Source organism: Ammospiza nelsoni, chromosome 9, assembly GCF_027579445.1.
Source record: "Ammospiza nelsoni isolate bAmmNel1 chromosome 9, bAmmNel1.pri, whole genome shotgun sequence".
Taxonomy (NCBI): Eukaryota; Metazoa; Chordata; class Aves; order Passeriformes; family Passerellidae; genus Ammospiza; species Ammospiza nelsoni.
The window spans coordinates 27,657,185-27,674,298 of record NC_080641.1 but is presented as its reverse complement, the minus strand read 5'-3'; the positions used below and the strand labels follow the sequence as shown (position 1 = coordinate 27,674,298).

General features: G+C 49.7%; 2 protein-coding genes across 2 annotated transcripts in view; one reads left to right on the top strand and one right to left on the bottom strand.

The window, feature by feature from the left end:
* The window catches only part of LOC132077109 (cytochrome b-c1 complex subunit 6, mitochondrial), a 202,379-nt gene that overhangs the window by 179,161 nt on the left and 6,104 nt on the right, over positions 1-17,114 (bottom strand). The window lies entirely within an intron of this gene.
* On the top strand, positions 5,188-16,955 carry LOC132076847 (vitamin D3 hydroxylase-associated protein-like). Its single transcript, XM_059478216.1, has 15 exons — positions 5,188-5,480; positions 7,230-7,343; positions 7,637-7,780; positions 9,377-9,510; positions 9,985-10,191; positions 11,390-11,430; positions 11,628-11,752; positions 13,367-13,492; positions 13,862-13,959; positions 14,131-14,230; positions 14,331-14,374; positions 14,823-14,862; positions 15,269-15,377; positions 15,622-15,767; positions 16,406-16,955. The coding sequence occupies exons 1-15, from the start codon at positions 5,268-5,270 to the stop codon at positions 16,532-16,534; spliced, it is 1,770 nt and encodes a 589-aa protein (XP_059334199.1). The 5' UTR covers positions 5,188-5,267; the 3' UTR covers positions 16,535-16,955.

Sequence of the window (17,114 nt, the reverse complement as noted above, 5' to 3'; positions counted from 1 at the left end):
ATCCAGAAGAATGTTGGAAAAGTGTGAGGGAAATAAGATATATGTTTGGACCTGATTTAGGGGTCTGTTCAGTTATTTACAGATCAGATAAATGCCTCAGCTGGGCAGACAGCAAAGCACCTTCCGGGGTAAAATGTAGGGCCCTTCTCCAGCCAGGTTGTTCATGCCATCAGTTGCCATTGCTGCATCAATGTGGGGGAAAGTGGGGAGGGTGATGCTGAGAGCACTCTGGTGAGGCCAGGTGCTGGAACGCTGGCAGAGAAAGGCCTTTGGCAGGGCATAACTTCAAGTTCTCAGCAGAGTTCTTCCTCCAGGCCTCCTCCAAGCTGGAAAAAGAATGTCAGCCCCTTCCCCACCCACCAGCACAGTGCTGCTGTGTGCAGCTCCTGCACCAAGGGCTGCTGGCTGGGGCTGAGCAGCCCTTGCAGCCCTCCACTGTGTGTTTGCAGAGTGCTGGACCAGCTTCCCAGCACTGACCAAAGTCCAGGCTTTGGTCTGTCCCAGAGAATTATGTGCAAATGCTGACTGGGACAAAAGGGCTCTGTTTTTATTAGCTTCTTTCATCTTTAGCACAATATCCTGACTGTGGTCTTTGATCCTTTTTCCTCCTCCCTCCTGATTTTAATAATTTAAATCTGCCCTCCTTGATCCATATTTCATTCTGTAGCCAGATAAATAACCAAGCAAGGTTGAGGGACTGAGACATCATAAAATCCAGGGGTTTCATTTGGTTTGACTTTATTTTGCAGGACTTTTTCTTTAGTTGGTAGTTCACATTGTTGCATAATCGCAACACCAGGAGCAAATAAAACAGAACAAGAGTGGTTAAAAGGAGTCAGGTGTCCCTTTACAGTATCCAAAATACACAGAGCTCTCTATGTATGTAACAGGCAGTGGCAGAGAAAATTAAGGACACAAACATTCCCAGGATCTCAGGTATTCATTTCAAAGAATTTTCAAGGAAGGTGGTAGTTGGAGTAGCTTAGAGCAAATGTTCAAAAAGCAGGTGAAACAAAACACCTGAACATAACAAGGCTCACCCTTGAAACACACAAAAAAAAAAAAATTAAAAGAATTAGGGTTGGTAAATCTTTCACTCTGAAACAGCTTTTACTGCACAAATCCTCACCCTCCAAGCAGGGTCTCACCCTGCTCACTCTTTGTTTTCTTTTCTGTCACTGTTCTGCAGCTTCCTTCATTCCCTGCTTGCCCATGGGAAACCAGTGACAGCCAGGTTCCTGCTGTAAGATTTGTGCCCAGTCATGGAGCAGCTGGGAACATCCCAGCCCCTCACCATCAGGCACTGGAGCCACAGCTGTCACCCCGTGGGGACAGAGCTGTGCCAGACACAATGAACAAAATAGGAATGCTCCTGGACTTGTGGTGAAGAGCAAAGAGCTCTCTGCAGCACCCTTTCTGATCATGCCTCTGCCTTGCTGCACAAGTTCTAAGTAGGATTCATACAACTTGGCTGTGGATAATCTGAAGGAAAATAGTGCAATACCCATAAAGTATTGGGGAAAATGTCGGGATGGTCAGGAGAGAAAGCAGCCCCTGCTGCCAGAGGTCTGAGGGACTTCTCTCTTCCTGTCCTATCACAGTTTATTCAGGAAAAGCCAACAGGGTCCTGGCTGGGCAATGTGAAAATAGGCTTTTAGGGACAGACCCTCACCTCTCAACTGACATCCTTGGTGTTTGGAAAGTTGCAGCTTAGGTAGGGGAAGGTTTGTCAGCAGTTCTTATGTTCTGTGAGTGCTGGTGGAGTTGGACTGGATCTGAGGAAAGTGTTATGTTTCCAATGGATATTTCAGGCTGAAATGAGTCAGAAACTGGAGAGCTCCTAGAAAACATTTATTCAGCCCTCTGAGCCAACTTGAACAAGTTCCCCAGAGGGGCCCAGCCCATTCCACTATGATTTCAGCATTTTGTAAAATGTCTTTAAAATTCTTTTAGAGCAGCATAGTTAACATGCCTCATCTTGTAAATAGTTTTAAAAGGAGCATCAGAGTGTTTGGTTACAAATACATGCACCCAAGAAACAGCTGTCAGGATTTATTCTTTGTCATTTCAATCAGAATGGGGTCAGAGCTGACAAAAATGTTTCTTACCAATTTAGGGAAAAAGCAGTTCAGTTATAGGAATTTCAGAAGAGACCCAGCCTGCCTGAGAGCCAAACCTGCTGAGAGTGAATCAGTGCAGTTTTGCTCTTGCAAGCAAAGATGGTGCAGGTCTTGCTGGGGACAGGAGGGAACTCTCTGACTTGGTTAAAGTGCCTTTTTCTGGGATGCTCAAAGTGAAGGGCATGCTGTGGATGCTGCAATGAAATCCCAGACCAGCCGTTACAGGCTGACTCTCCTGGTGAAAGGGTCATGGCTTCCATCTGAACTCCACCAATGGGTTTGACCTTGGTCTTGGATCAGTTCAGGTGACAAAATCAATGTGGAGAAGTGAATATTGACCTGTGAGTCAGGCTGGTCTGTGTCCTCTGCTGTGGAGATTCCACTTGGGACATTCCTCTACTTCCCTCCTTTAGGTTCCCTTGGATTTGTGGCCTTGTGGTGGCAGGAGGAGCCACACCTCGGATTCATGAAGGATGTGGAGAAGCTGCCACATTGATAGGAGAAGGGTTTTCCCCAGCAGCATCCAGCCATCTGGAAATGCAGCTGTGCCTGCTGAAAAATGTGCCCTTTGAAATGCCAGGTCAGTCCAGGCACAGCTGTGCCTGTCTGGGTTAAACATTTACCAAGTGTCTAAAGGGCAGGGTCGGGGCTCAGATCCCAGAGCCCAGGAGGATGTGGGAGGATGTGGAAGGATGTTGGAGGCAGATGCCCTGACACTTCCCAGCACAGGGAGAAAACCCTCCCACATCTGCTCAGCCCATCACAGAGCTTGTGGTGCTGTCACACAGAAAAAGAACCCACCTCTCAGGAAGGGCTTGCATGGATTCCTGGAGGCTGGATGAGGACTGGGAGAGGGTTGGGCACTGCTGCATGCTGGCTCTGCTCACATCCATCACTCTGCACCTCCTGGAAGCTGCTGCTGCAGCCAGGACCATGGAACAGGAGCAGGATGAGCTGTGGGCATCCTCCCAAGCTGCAGCTCTGTCACACCAGCAGTGCCAGAGCTGAGGGGCCTCCCCAAGGAAAGGTGCCTCTGGAATGGACACAGGAAAAGGCCAGCTCAGTTTGTTACCACATTGCTGCCAGCTCCAGAATGTTTCCTTGAGGACCCCAAAACCAGATTTGTTCACAGTCCATAAAATTGTCTAGTTAAGAACTGAGATAAGAACATTCCCAGCTGACACAAATTGTGACAGAAAGCAGCAGTCAGCTCTTACAACTGCTGAGAAGGGACGTGACAATGGAAAACTGAGCACTAGAGGACCACTTAGCCCTGAAGGGAGAGGCTCTTCAGCCTCCATTCCACATCCAGTCCCACACTCTGCTGGAAGCTTGCAGAGCTGTGTAATGCACAATCCATAGCTGCCCAAACACTTTTCCCAGGGAGGGGGCCCACAGGGAGGATCCACCATCCAAAAGCAACAGAGGAGACTGCAGACAGTCCATGGCTGATGTTGGCTGGGCTGTGGCCTTCAGCTCAGTGTGTTGTTCTTGGTGCTGGTAGTGGGAGCCATCTGTGCTGGAAAGACCTCACACAGCAGCTGTAGGAGTGTTGGGGGGTTGCACAGTCGGGACAGACGGAGACGAGAGATCTCTGCAGCCAGTCTGGAACTTGGGGTTTATTGCAAAGGGCCTGGGTGCAGGGCCCTGCTGGGATTTGGGGTTCATTGCAAAGGGCCTGGGTGCAGGGCCCTGCTGGGATTTGGGGGTCATTGCAAAGGGCCTGGGTGCAGGGCCCTGCTGGGATTTGGGGTTCATTGCAAAGGGCCTGGGTGCAGGGCCCTGCTGGGATTTGGGGTTTATTGCAAAGGGCCTGGGTGCAGGGCCCTGCTGGGATTTGGGGTTTATTGCAAAGGGCCTGGGTGCAGGGCCCTGCTGGGATTTGGGGTTCATTGCAAAGGGCCTGGGTGCAGGGCCCTGCTGGGATTTGGGGTTCATTGCAAAGGGCCTGGGTGCAGGGCCCTGCTGGGAGCTGCCAGCCACAACTCAGAGCAGGCCTGAGAGAAGAGAGGGGGAGAGAGGATGAGAGGGTAAGAGCGTAAAAGCATGAGAGAGCAAAAGCACAAGAGAGTGAAAGGGTTAAGAGCATAAAAGGGCAAGAGAGGCAAGAGAGCGAAGTTCCTGTTACAATACAATAAATCTTCTGTGCTGAATATTCTAATTCTCACTAACCAATCTAGTACAATATACAAATCCTATAGCATTTACATACAGCCTATAAGAATCACTATATTACCATACTGTGTTACATTTTACAGAAGGGATCTACTCCTTAGACCCCTTCTGCCAAGCTGGCAGGGTCTGCTCAGACCCTTAGACTTGCCTGCAAGCAGAAGGTCTTGTTTCATCAAAAAGAGATTACCTTCAGTCGGCCACACCATTGTTTTCCCATTGTTCAGTAACTAAAAAATCTCAAAGCTTGCTTTAATTTCAATCTTGCTTATAGTTTCTATATTCTCAAAATCTTTTGCCAGACAATCATATTTATAAGGCTTTCCTGTTTCATCTTCTCCAACAACCAGCCTTTCCAGTGTCAGTTTGCTCCTGCCCTGCAAGCCTGTGGGATTTTCCACTCAATATAACATGCTTTGTCACAGGGTGGAACAGCTTCTCCTTCTGCTGCATGAGGACATCACAAGCAGTGTCAAAACATCCTCTGGTCACCATGGCAGAGGTAGGAGGGACTTGGTGAGCCCAGGGTACCCCACAGCTGTGCATTCCCTCAGCACACCACTCCCCAGCCCTGTGCAGGGAAACCTTGTTATTTCAAGCTGTTTTTTCCTCTTCTCCCATTGTCCTCTCTCAGGCTACACAGGAAATAAGAGAGCAGCAATTTCCTTGCTGCATTTGTTCAGTTGATCCTAGAGAACTTCCCACAGCCCAGAAAGCCCCTATAAACCCAACACCCAAAAGAAGACAAGGTTCATTGGCCAAACTTTACCTTCCCCATGTCATGGTTAATCATTCTCACTGCACACTCCACCTACAGCAGCTTTGCAGGGCTCAGCTTTAGCCTGAGCTATCTGAACTGTTTGCTGACTCATAACAGGGGGGAGGGATGGGCCTAGGCAGCCAGGGAAGGTCTCCTGCACCTGCCTTGCTTTTCCTTCTCACCGCGTCCTTCCTCAGAGCTCAGAGGTGCACGTGATGCTCCAGCAGCAGCAGCTGAGGCAGCTCCTGCCAGAGGGGAAGGGGGACACTGGCACTGCCGTCGCCCTGCTCGGGGGCTCCGTGGCAGCCCTGGGGCTCTGGAAATGGCTGGGCAGAAAGAGGATCCAGAGGAAAATGGAGGAGGCTCGGAGGACCCGGGAGGAGGGCATGAAGAAGATGGCAAAGGCTGTGCAGCAGTTCAGGGAGCAGGTAAAGCATCCTTCCTGGGGTCTGAGTCTCACTGGGGTGTCTGCTGGTGCTGTCCTTCAGATCCTCCTCCAGCTCATGGCCCCATAGCTTTATCAGGAGCAGATGTGCCAGCAGCCCCCAGCAAGAGGAAAGGCTGCCTTGGGAGAAAGGGAGGTCACTGCCCTCCTCGAGCTGGATGAGGTGTGGTGTGAGTCTGCAGCTTGGGGAATGTGAATTACTCACTGAGAAGTTGTTTTTGAACAACACAGGTGATGATGCACTGGATCTTCATTGATCCAAACCCCGATTCTTTAATGATCTGGGAATGTCTCTTGCCAATAATGGGTAGAAGCAAGAGAGCTTTTTTGCTCTGCTTAACTCTAAGTTTGCATATCTGTTCACACCCCTCTACCTTTGGCTCTAAAACTTGGCTTCTGGACAGCTCTAGGGTGTCTCCAAAAGCAGCATGCTCAGTCAGTGGCACCTCCCATCAGGCTGCCCAGAAGGTGCCTGCTCTAACCTCACACTGATCAAACACAGGGTTTTCAGTGTCCCCTGGGAGAAACCGGGACATGACACAGGGCTGATTGAGCCAGGCATCCACCCAGCACAGCCCTGAATTCTACTGCAACATCACTTCTAACCCCCTTTCCTTTCTGCTCCATTCACTTCTGAATACATACTGGGTGAACCAGCTCATGTTTATACAGGTAACACACCTGGAAATAAAACACACCAGCTACAAGTGATACATATATCTACAACCTTTTTTCTTAAATATAGATCTATATAAATACAAATATATGATATAAAACCTGTAAAAACCTGTGGCACTGAGAACTGCCAGTCTTCTTTACCTGAGTAGACCACCTGTGAGTCCCTGCTGACTTCCTTGCAGTTTGATGGGCTCGAGCTGTTCAATGTTTGCTCACAGCCCAGGCTGTCCTGCACTGCCTGTGTCTGTTTTGAGGGATGAAAGGACAGCCTGAGATTTGTGTGCAAGGACTTTGGCACCTTGTGCCCCAGGCAGTGTTTGCTCAGCTGAGGTTATGTCTTGGTCAGTGGCTAAGTCCCACTGTGCCAGGAGGAAGGCACTGCCTTGTCCTCTGCTGCAGTGGATGGACAAGGCCCTTCAGCACCTGGGTTCCTGTGTTTGCATCCTGTTTGTGATATTCAAACTCAGGATAAAACACTTGGCAGCTCAAGGTCAGAGCCTTCACATGCAGGATCTGTCTTTCAGCAAGCTTTGGTGATAATGCTGACAAAACTTAGCAGCCTTTATTTCCTGAGCCAAAGGGTAACTGTGTGGAGGCCTTTGAGCCTTTTAGGGGAACTTCTAGGGTAATGTCCTGGAAGAATTTGCCACAGGTTTAGAGCATGCCTCAGTGCTTGGGGTGAGCAAAAGGGGCTTCTGCAGCACTGTGTTAATCTGCCCTTTCCCTGTAGGTCATTGTCCCTTTCCCTGCCCTGGTACTGCCCCTGTGCCCATTGTCCTGACCCCACGCTTTAACCAGGACATTGCACTGGTTTCTCATCTTCTGTCCCTGGACTCCTTCAGCATGGCTCTACAATAAACCCTGCTGGAACTCTTACAGAGACCCCTTCTGTCCTTCTTTGCTGACCTGTGGTGGGAGTGTGGGTTGAGTGACTGTGCCTGCCCGAGCAGCTTTCTCAGAAGATGCTTTTGGGAGGTAGCAGCAAACACCATCCATTTTCCACACTGCTACATGACTGGAGTTGCTGCCCTGGATCCCCCTCATCTCACTGCAGGTCCCCAGTGTCCAGAGAGATGCCATTCTGTCCCTGCCCCTGCTGGAACTCTCTGGAAGACTCCAGGAAGGGTCTCTGTCCCCCAGGACCGTCCTCTACACCTACTTGGAGAAGGTGAGTGTCCATCCACACTGAGATGGACAAAGCAAATCTTTGACATTCTCCATGCCATGGGGTGTGTGCTGGTGGCTGAAAAGGCTCATTGGAGCTGTATTATTACCAGCCTTTAATACAGCAGATATTGAGAGAAAAACGTGCTCTGTGTCCTGGGTCAGATCCTCTGGGACAGCTTGAGCTGGGATGCTCTGGGGAGGGGGTCATTCAGGCTGTATTTTGTAAATCAAGGTAGCTGCTGAATGCAGCTATGTAATGATGCTGTTCTTATCCATCACCTGTTCCCAACAAAGGCCCTGGAAGTGACCCAGCAGACAAACTGCTTGCGACACTTTATCCCAGAGTGTGAGGAGCAGCTCCAGGAAATCGAGCGGCGCACGGAGAAGGGGCTGCTCTACGGCATCCCTGTCAGCATCAAGGACCACATCGGCCACAAGGTGCTTCCCTTTGTGCTTCTGGATGTCCCAGCGTGGGTGGGGAAGTGGTGGGAGATGGACAATGGGGAAGGGGCCCAATCCTTCTCTGTTTGCACCACAGGAAACCTGGCTGTGTCTGAGGCAGCTGCAATGAGCACTCACTCACTCACTCACTCACTCACTCACTCACTCCCCCCACAGTGGGAGTGGGAGAGAGAATAGAAAGGGTTAAAGTGAGAAAACTTGTGGGTTGGGATAAAGACAGTTTATTAGGTAAATTCTGCACACAAGCAAAGCAAAACAAGGAATTAATTCACCACGTCCCTTGGGCAGGCAGGTGTTCAGCCACCCCCGGGAGAGCAGGGCTCCATCATGTGTGATGATAACTGGGAAACCCCAAGTTTCCCAGTTACCATCACCACAAACATCACCCAAACATCTCCCCTTTCTTCCTCTTCCCCCAGCTTTGTATGCTGAGATTTATATGCTGAGCATGACTCCATATGGCATGAAATGTCCCTCTGGTCACTTGGGGTCAGCTGTCCTGACTGTCCCCTCCCTGTCCCTCACCCCCAGCCTGCTCACTGGTGAGGCAGTGCGAGCTCTGTGCAAGCCCTGCTCAGTAATGACAACAACATCCCTGTGTTATCAACACTGTTTACAGCACAAAGTCCAAAACACAGCCCTGTAGTTGCTACTGTGAAGAAAATAAACTCTAGCCCAGCCAAAAGCAGCACAAACCTCCACCAGCAGAGAAAAAATAGGGATGAATAGTAATAGACACAAATTATTTCTCCTCCGATATGTGACACAGTACAGGCTGCACTAAAGTTGAGCCCCAAATACGAAAGGCTAACTGAAAAAGGCTCACACATTTTGGTTACCTGAGGTTATTCCTTCCCTGAACATCCACTGGTGGATTCATTTGGACAGCAGGATGCTGGGTTTACCCTCAGCTGGTGCACCTGTGGAGTATGGAGCCGCATTTGGGTCAGGGGAGAAAAGGAGCAAGGAAAAGAGCAAGGAGAGCTTCAGGAGAAGCTTTAACCCAATGAGTGCTTGGCAGCCCTCTGCCAAGGATGGAAGGAGAGGGAGTCCTTCAAGCAAGGGCTCTCAAGGGTGTGTGTGACCGTGTTCACAGGGGTCATAAGATGAGGGAAGAGACAAGGATCTGACTCCATGTTTCAGAAGGCTTGATTTATTATTTTATGATATATATTATATTAAAACTATACTAAAATAATAGAAGAAAGGATTTCATCAGAAGGCTAGCTAAGAATAGAAAAAGAAAGAATGAATAACAAGGGCTTGTGTCCCAGACAGAGAGTCCAAGCCAGCTGACTGTAATTGGCCATTAATTAGAAACAACCACATGGGACCAATCACAGATGCACCTGTTGCATTCCACAGCAGCAGATAATCAATGTTTACATTTTGTTCCTGAGGCGTCTCAGCTTCTCAGGAGGAAAAATCCTAAGGAAAGGATTTTTCATAAAAGATATCTGTGACAGGAGTGGGTTGGTACAAAACACAACCCCTGAAGGAACGCCAGAGCATCCTTCCAAAAGAGCAAGGGAAGTGCACTGACTGTGTTCTTGTCCTTTCTCCTCTCTGCAGGGGCACCTGGCAACCTGTGGGCTCATGCAGTGCTTGGACACTGTGATGGAGGAGGACAGTGTCCTGGTCAAGGTCCTGAAGAAACAAGGGGCCATCCCATTTGCAATGACCAATGTGCCACAATCCCTCTTCAGGTGACATGCATCATCAAAAATCTGGTTGTGCTTCTGAAGGAAAATCCCAGCCTGTAGAGCCCTGGACAGGCTCCTGAGACATGTCCTGGAGAGTCCCTTTTCCATTATCTGGCAACAATCTCAAGTGAAAGAGCTGTCAGATAAAAGATAAAGAGGGGGGAAAGCCTACCATGAGTTAAGAGAAATCTTGTGCATGGGAGGGAGAGCAGAGGCTCGTGGGAAAAAGCTGTGTTCTGGGAGCAACACTGGGAGCAAATGGCTGCAGATCTTTAGGGGAAGATGAGACAGGATCAGAAACTGCTGCAGCAAATCTCTTAACTGAGGGTGCTCCCTTTCTCTCTGCAGCAGCCCAGCTTCAGGATGAAAGGATGGGGTTGGCTGTGCCCCACAGGCTCTCCACAGAGGAAAACAAACAAACCCAAGGCCCTGGCTGCTCCTCACAGCCTCTTTCCTTTCTTTCTTTGCTCTCCCCAGCTACGAATGCAGCAACCCCATCTTTGGGCAGACCTTGAACCCCCTGGACCCTCAAAGGAGCCCCGGGGGCTCCTCGGGAGGGGAGGGAGCTCTGATTGCAGGGGGAGGCTCCATCCTGGGCATGGGCTCGGATGTGGGCGGCAGCATCCGCCTGCCCTCCAGCTTCTGCGGGCTCTGCGGCCTCAAACCCACAGCCGAGAGACTCAGGTAATTCTCAGGCAGTCACCAACTGCAAATAAAATCTAAAATAAGAGTTTGCATTAAATAAAGGAATTTATTTATTTTTCTTAAAAAAAAAAAAAAAAGAAGAAATGAGACAGAGTAGAAATTCTCCAGAGTAAAAATCCGTTTTGATTTAGGTGAAATGTACATCTTTAAGTCTGTAGTTTGAAAACATGGCTATTTAGTCTGACTGCAAAAAGCCTAGGCTCAGAGAAACTGCTTCAGTGGAAGACAAAGATAAAGGAGGAAGAGAGGGTGATAGAGACACTGCTGTGAGAGCAGGTCAACCTGACACACAGAATTTCTACTCTGTCTCACTGGGGCTGCCCCCCAACCTGCTCATGGTCAGGCTGGGCTGAAGGGGAAAGCACTGGGTGGGTGCTTGGAGGGAGGAGGGTGGGTGGATCTTAAAGGGTGGGTTGCTTTGCTCCAAACCTCTCCCAGGAGATGGCACGGTTAAGTTTAGTGGGAAATGGGCAGGTTTTCATTGTAAATCTAGCCTGGAGTTAACAGTTAAAGGGAGTTAAAGGGGTTAAATAATGCCAAAATGGAACAGTTTTGGTTAAACCAAAAGTAAGATCTGTTGGGGTTTAGGTTTGCTTATTTTGGCCAAAATTTCCTGGTTTGAACTACTCTGTGGTGTTGATGGGTCCCCAGGATGAGGTGAGAGATGAGAATTTGACTCTAAGTTCTCAGAAGGCTGATATATTATATTATATTATATTATATTATATTATATTATATTATATTATATTATATTATATTATATTATATTATATTATATTATATTAATATACTAAAACTATACTGAAGAAAGAAAAAAGATATATCAGAAAGCTAAAAAGGAACGAATTATAAAAACTTGTGACAGACTCAGAGTCTGACACAGCTGGCTGTGATTGGCTATTAATTAAAAACAATTTACATGTTTGGTAAACAATTCTCCAAATCACATTCTAAAGCAGCAAAACAGGGAGATGCTGAAGCTTCTCAGCTTCCCAGGAGGAGAAATCTTAATGAACAGATTTTTCATAAAATATCACAGTAACGCTACTCATATCAAATTTTTGAAATAATTTCCTTCTGTTTCTGGTCCTGAGCTGGAGACGCCACATGCTTTTCAAACATACTGTGAATATTTCCCCATTACTGAAATGACAATGTACTTCTTCTTTTCTCACAGCCTGTCTGGAGTGACTGGCCCTGTCAACGGCATCGTGGCAGGTACATGAATTTTGAATTCCTTTTCCCTACATGCTGTGAAGAGCCTGATGTTCTCCTGCAGGCCAGGAGAAAACCTGAGACAGCAAAGTCCTGTCTGGAGTCCATCTGAAACTTCCCTCATGTGGCTGTGCAGAGGGGTGGGCTGGGGTTGGCACGTCCATCTGCTCACTGTGGGTGCTTGCTCTTGTCCCATGCAGTCCCTTGTGCCCTGGGGCCCATGGCACGCGACGTGGACAGCCTGGCCCTGTGCATGAAGGCTCTGCTCTGCCAGGAGATGTTCCAGCTGGACCCCAGCGTGCCCCCCATCCCCTTCAATGAGGAGGTGAGGCCTCACTCAGCAAGCCCTGGTTCCTTCAAGGGTCCAGTTATCTTTACAGGACTGGTTTCCAGTAAAACAGCTCTCTTAGAGGGCAGAATTCATAATTCTCATTTGAAAAAAAATAGGCAAATCAGTACTTATCCTGTCTGTCTTCTCAGCTGGAATGCTGCTTATTGAATTGAGAGGATCCAGGAAAGAGCAGGGAAGAGGGCAACACTAGGAGCAAATGGCTGGAGATCTTTAGGAAATAATGTGACAGGATCAGAAACTGCTGCAGCAAATCTCTTAACTGAGGGTGTTCTCTTTCTCTCTGCAGCAGACCAGCTTCAGGAGGTTTTTATACCTCCACACTTTTCAGCAGGGGTTGAATCCACTTTTCTGGAGTGGCTCTTCTCCTCCTGAAGGAGGGCCTGGAGAAAAAGGCAGGGGTAAACATTGGAAAGGGTAACTATAAACAGCAAACCAGAATATTACTCACTCCTTAGCATTTGGAGCTCTTCTGCAGTGGGTGTCAGTGTGGGAGCAGACCTTCCCCCAGCAGGGTGGGTGTCACAAATGAGAGATTGAGGTCACCTAAAGAATCACTGTCAGAGGCACTGCAAAAAGCAGGTTTTAATACAAATTTGCAAAAGGGTGACAAAGTTCAATGACAGGGTTCACTCTGTTACTTATTCTGAAGATGGAGCGCACAAAGGAAAATCAGCTTAGTGTCGCTTTGGAATGATTTGCCTGGAGATTGGGAGTGCAAAGGACAAGGGTGCAAAGGGCAGGGAAGACCCTGCCATTGAGTCACAAGGTTCAGAGACTTTCTAAACTCCTGACAGAGCCTAGGTACAACTGAGTCCAATCCTAGCCCCAGACTGGCAACAGTTCAGATCTGAGAATTTAATAGGGAAATACAAGGAGTAGGGGAGACCCTCCCACTGCATCCAGTCTTAGTCCCAGACCTGGTCAATGGTGGATATCTAAAGGATTTTCACAGCAATCCCATTAGGAATAGTGTGGGTGTCTCAGTTGTGGGTTTCTCTGGGTCTGGCACTTGAGACAGTAGTTCATGTTCAGACTCAGGTGTTTATCATTTCTTATCAGTAAAACAGTCTCACTACTGTGAATTCAGCAGCTTTTCATCAGAAGGCACAAAATGGCCAACAGTCTCTTGTTACAAGGTATTTTAAGACTAAACTATCCAATTAAGAACTGACACCTAGATTATTTTCCCTTTTAACCCAATAACTGATCCCAAACAGTTGCAATGGGGACTTTTCTGCCCAGTTACGAAATGCCACCCAAACCCATGGAGAGGAAGGAAGAAGAAGCATGAAGAAGAAACCCAGGATGACACCCTGTGCCCTCCACCTTGCTTCCATCCACAACATACTAAAAATCCCAAAACCTCAATTTCTCACCAAGTGATACACCTACACTGTTCTCTATAATCCATTTCACAACTTTTGTGGATTCCGGTCTATCCTGAAGTCTAGGAAACTTTCTCCATGGATGAGGGTCAAAGTCAGTGCTCCCCTGGGGATCAGGGCACCCCAGAGCAGACAGAGACATATTCCTGGTACCCTGGGTTTCCACAGAACAGGAACGATGACTGGTGTCTCCTTGCTCCAGGTGTACTCCAGCTCCGCTCCCCTGCGGGTCGGGTACTACGACACCGACGGCTACTTCCCTCTGCCCCCCTGCATGAGGAGGGCAGTGAAGGAAACCAGGAGTGCTCTGCAGGCAGCTGGGCACCAGGTGAGCACCACCACCCCCTGCCCTGATCCCCAGGGTGTCCCCAGCCTCGCTCCTCGCTGAGAAATCACCCTTCAGAAACCAGGCACAGCTCCCAAGCACTCCTGTGGGGAAAATGACCTGGCTGAGGTACAGGATTATGTTACTCCAGCCACAGAACACCAGGCAGAGACTCCTCTGCCTAAGGTAGAAGTGCATCCCATGGGCAACCAGCAGGAATAATCTCATGGGGAGATTATTGGATGGAAAATGGTTGAACCAGGCACATGGAGCCCCGGGAGATGCTTCTCCACCTCTGAGGATTATGCACATTTGGGTCTTGGAAGCTATTCACATCACCAGGCTGCCACATAATCCTGTGTTTTGGTGCAGCTGGTGCCCTTCTCTCCCCCTCGGATCCCCTATGTCATCAATGAGCTGTTTATGAAGACGTTTTTTGCTGATGGAGGCCGTGCCTTCTTGGATGTGTTGTAAGTAGGAGCCCTGTGGCAGCAGTGCTGCCAACACCTCCATCCCCATGCCATGAGCATGGCACAGGCACAAGGAGCCCAGCTCTCCTACCCCAAACAGGCAACACTCAGGTCTCTGAGAAAGGGCAAACAGCTTCTCTGAAATCACCCCATCCTCCTGTCATCTCTCAGCACAGGAAATATTGTGGATCCAGGCTTGAAAGCACAGGTGAATGCCTGCAAGATGCCAAGGCTGGTGAAGAAGCTGCTGGCTCTGCTTCTTAAACCTCTGGTGAGTGCCTGTCCCTCAGGACAGGAACAGGGGCTTCCTGGGGTGACACAGGTTACTGCAGCCCCATGTCATGTCCCTAAGGAGCCTCATGCCTTTCCAGTTCCCCCGCCTGGCTGACCACCTGAGCTCCATGGCTGGAATGAGGTAAGATGGAATTGTCCCCAGTGATGTCCATGGAAATGGGTGATACCTTCTCCTCCAGGTGTCCTTGGCTGGGGGGGGACTGGATTCACAACACAGGCTGTGATCTCTCCCTGCAGGGGCTGTCCCTCATTCTCGGCCATGGCTTCACTGTCCCTAGCAAAATCCCGACAGGAATGAGGCACTTGAATGGATAAGGTCATTACAGGAAGCCTGTGGAAGAGATGAGTATTAAATCCAGGCCCATCAGGAAAGCCTTCTCTCCAGCACTTCCAGACATTTGCTGCTTAATTGGTTGGCCAGATGCCAAAGGAAACTTTAGGAAGATTGTGAAAGCTGTATTGTTTCAAGCAATTGCTAAAATCACCAGGGCTTATCAACCCAGAGGACTATTTAAGCAATTCCTCCCCTTCTTACAGCTTAAAGATGTTGCTATGATTTCCACTTGCAGGTCAGTGCAGGAGATGTGGGATCACCAGCATCAAATACAGGTTTGTTTTGAGGACTTTCCTCTTTGGCATCATGCTGCAAGTTGAGGCTTTGTGGCAAGCACCGGGTCAGAGGGAGTCATCGGTTTGGAAAGGGATTGTGCGGGGAAGAGGCTGCTGGGGAGGAGACAGGGAAAGGCACAAAGAATGATAGGAATGGGGTGGATGGACTTTTGAGTCAGCCCAGACAGAGCTTCAGTGGTTGCCTGCAGTGAAGGCTGTCCTGGGAGTGGGCATGGCCAGAGTGGGACCTTCCAAATCCCTGGCCACACGCAGTGGAGGCAAACACAGGCTGCTCTGCCTCATCCCTTGAGCACCTCTGCCTGCTGCTGCCTCCTCAGCTGTGCCTGGAGAGGCTGAGAGGCTGCAGGCATGGCCATGGCTCCATGACACGCCCTCTCCTCCCCAGGTGTACCGCTCCCAGTTCATCAGCCAGTGGCAGCAACTCCAGCTGGACGTGGTGCTTTGCCCTGTCCTGGGGCCTGCCTTCACCATGGGATACCCCAGGAAACTCCTCGGTGAGTGAGTCTGGGCCCTTCCCAGGAGGGCAGAGAAACACAGTGGCTGAGACTGGAGGGAAGCACCCACTGCCATGGAGCCTCACTGCCCACCCAAGCATTTCATGGGAATTAGGAAGGAAAAGTAACTACACAGATCTCTCTGAGCAGGTGGAGACAGACACAGCTCTCAGGAGCTTCAGGGAATATGGAATGTGTAAGTTTGAGGGCAGGAGGCCGTGACATCCTCTCCTGCTTCTCTCAGGTGCCATCTCCTCCACGATGCTCTACAACGTCTTGAACTTCCCCGCCGGGGTTGTCCCTGTCAGCACCGTGACAGAGGCGGATGAGGAAGAGCTAAAGCTGTACAAAGGATGCTGTGATGACCCCTGGGACCGGACACTGAAACAGGTATGGGAAATGGTGGAGCAGACAGTGCTGATGTGTGTTCAGGTAACAGTTTCCATGGTATCAGGGGCTCCTAAATATCTCCATCAGTATGGGCACGAAAAAATTCGTATCTTTACACACCCCTTGCTTATCCCCAAACCCACCTTGAACACGCCCCTTGCTGCTGTCCCAAGCCCCCAACAGGTAATCACTAAGTTTGGGGGACTAAAGGATCTCCCACAGGCTGAAGCATCAAGGAGTCATGCAGCAAAGCCTATGGGAGCAGGTCCTTGCAACAGCCACAGCACTGCACTGCACTTTCCTCCTGCTCCACATTGCCTTCAACCAGGCCCAGGCTGTCAGTGGAGCATGGGTCAGGAATGAGGATGCTGAAGGAAAAGGGATCTGCCTACAGGACAGCCCAAGGCAGAGCTGGCTGGGGTGTGTGTGGGGGAAAGTGTCTCAAACATGTTACCCAAGATTTGGCAACCATTTCTATCAGAGAAGAGCCTTCCCTCTGCCCAGCACACTAACAGGGCTCAAACTCCAACCTCCCCAGGCTGTGGGATGAGCCACAGGCCCAAGCCAAGCTCCCAAAACCTGCTGGAGGTGCGAGGGGCCCCTGGGTGGCCCCTGACTGCTGGTGCCCCTCACTGCAGGCTGTGTCAGGAGCCGTGGGCATGCCCGTGGCCGTGCAGTGCGTGGCCCTGCCCTGGCAGGAGGAGCTGTGCCTGCGCTTCATGAAGGAGGTGGAGACCCTGAGCCGTGGTGGCAGGAGAGTGGCATAGTCACCGTGGCCACCAGGGAGAAGGGACAGTGCTGCACGACTGCCACCAGCAGTGCACAGACTGCACTGGGGACGGGAGGAGGAAGGAAACGCCACCTCCTGCCCCCTCTCCTTGCCAATAAACACAGATCCTATAAGGATCCCTGCAGGACTGGCTGAGGATAGGCTCAAACAGTGGTGAATCTAGGAACTGCACTTCCAGCAAGGATGGACGGCCATGGATGTGGGTTCATCCCTATTTCCACCAGTGCTGCCTCCTGCAGAAGCAGGGTGGTGCTGAGAGGAAAGGATTACAGAAGTTCAATAGTATTTTCTTGCTGGCAGTGGAGTAACTTCATATGGATGGAAGTATAGGGAATACAGCCGTGTCCATCACTTCCCCCCGCTGTAATTTGCTCACAAAAATAAAATTGTAACTATTAAGCAACTCCCATGATAAATTCCAGTAATCCTTCACTGATGGTGATGATTCTATAAACAAAGTTACTACTCAAAATCATACAAGCACCTGCTCACTGGACATTAAATGGCACCTAGCATGGGAATATTCACACTTATCCACAGCCTTGCTGGCTGTGAGG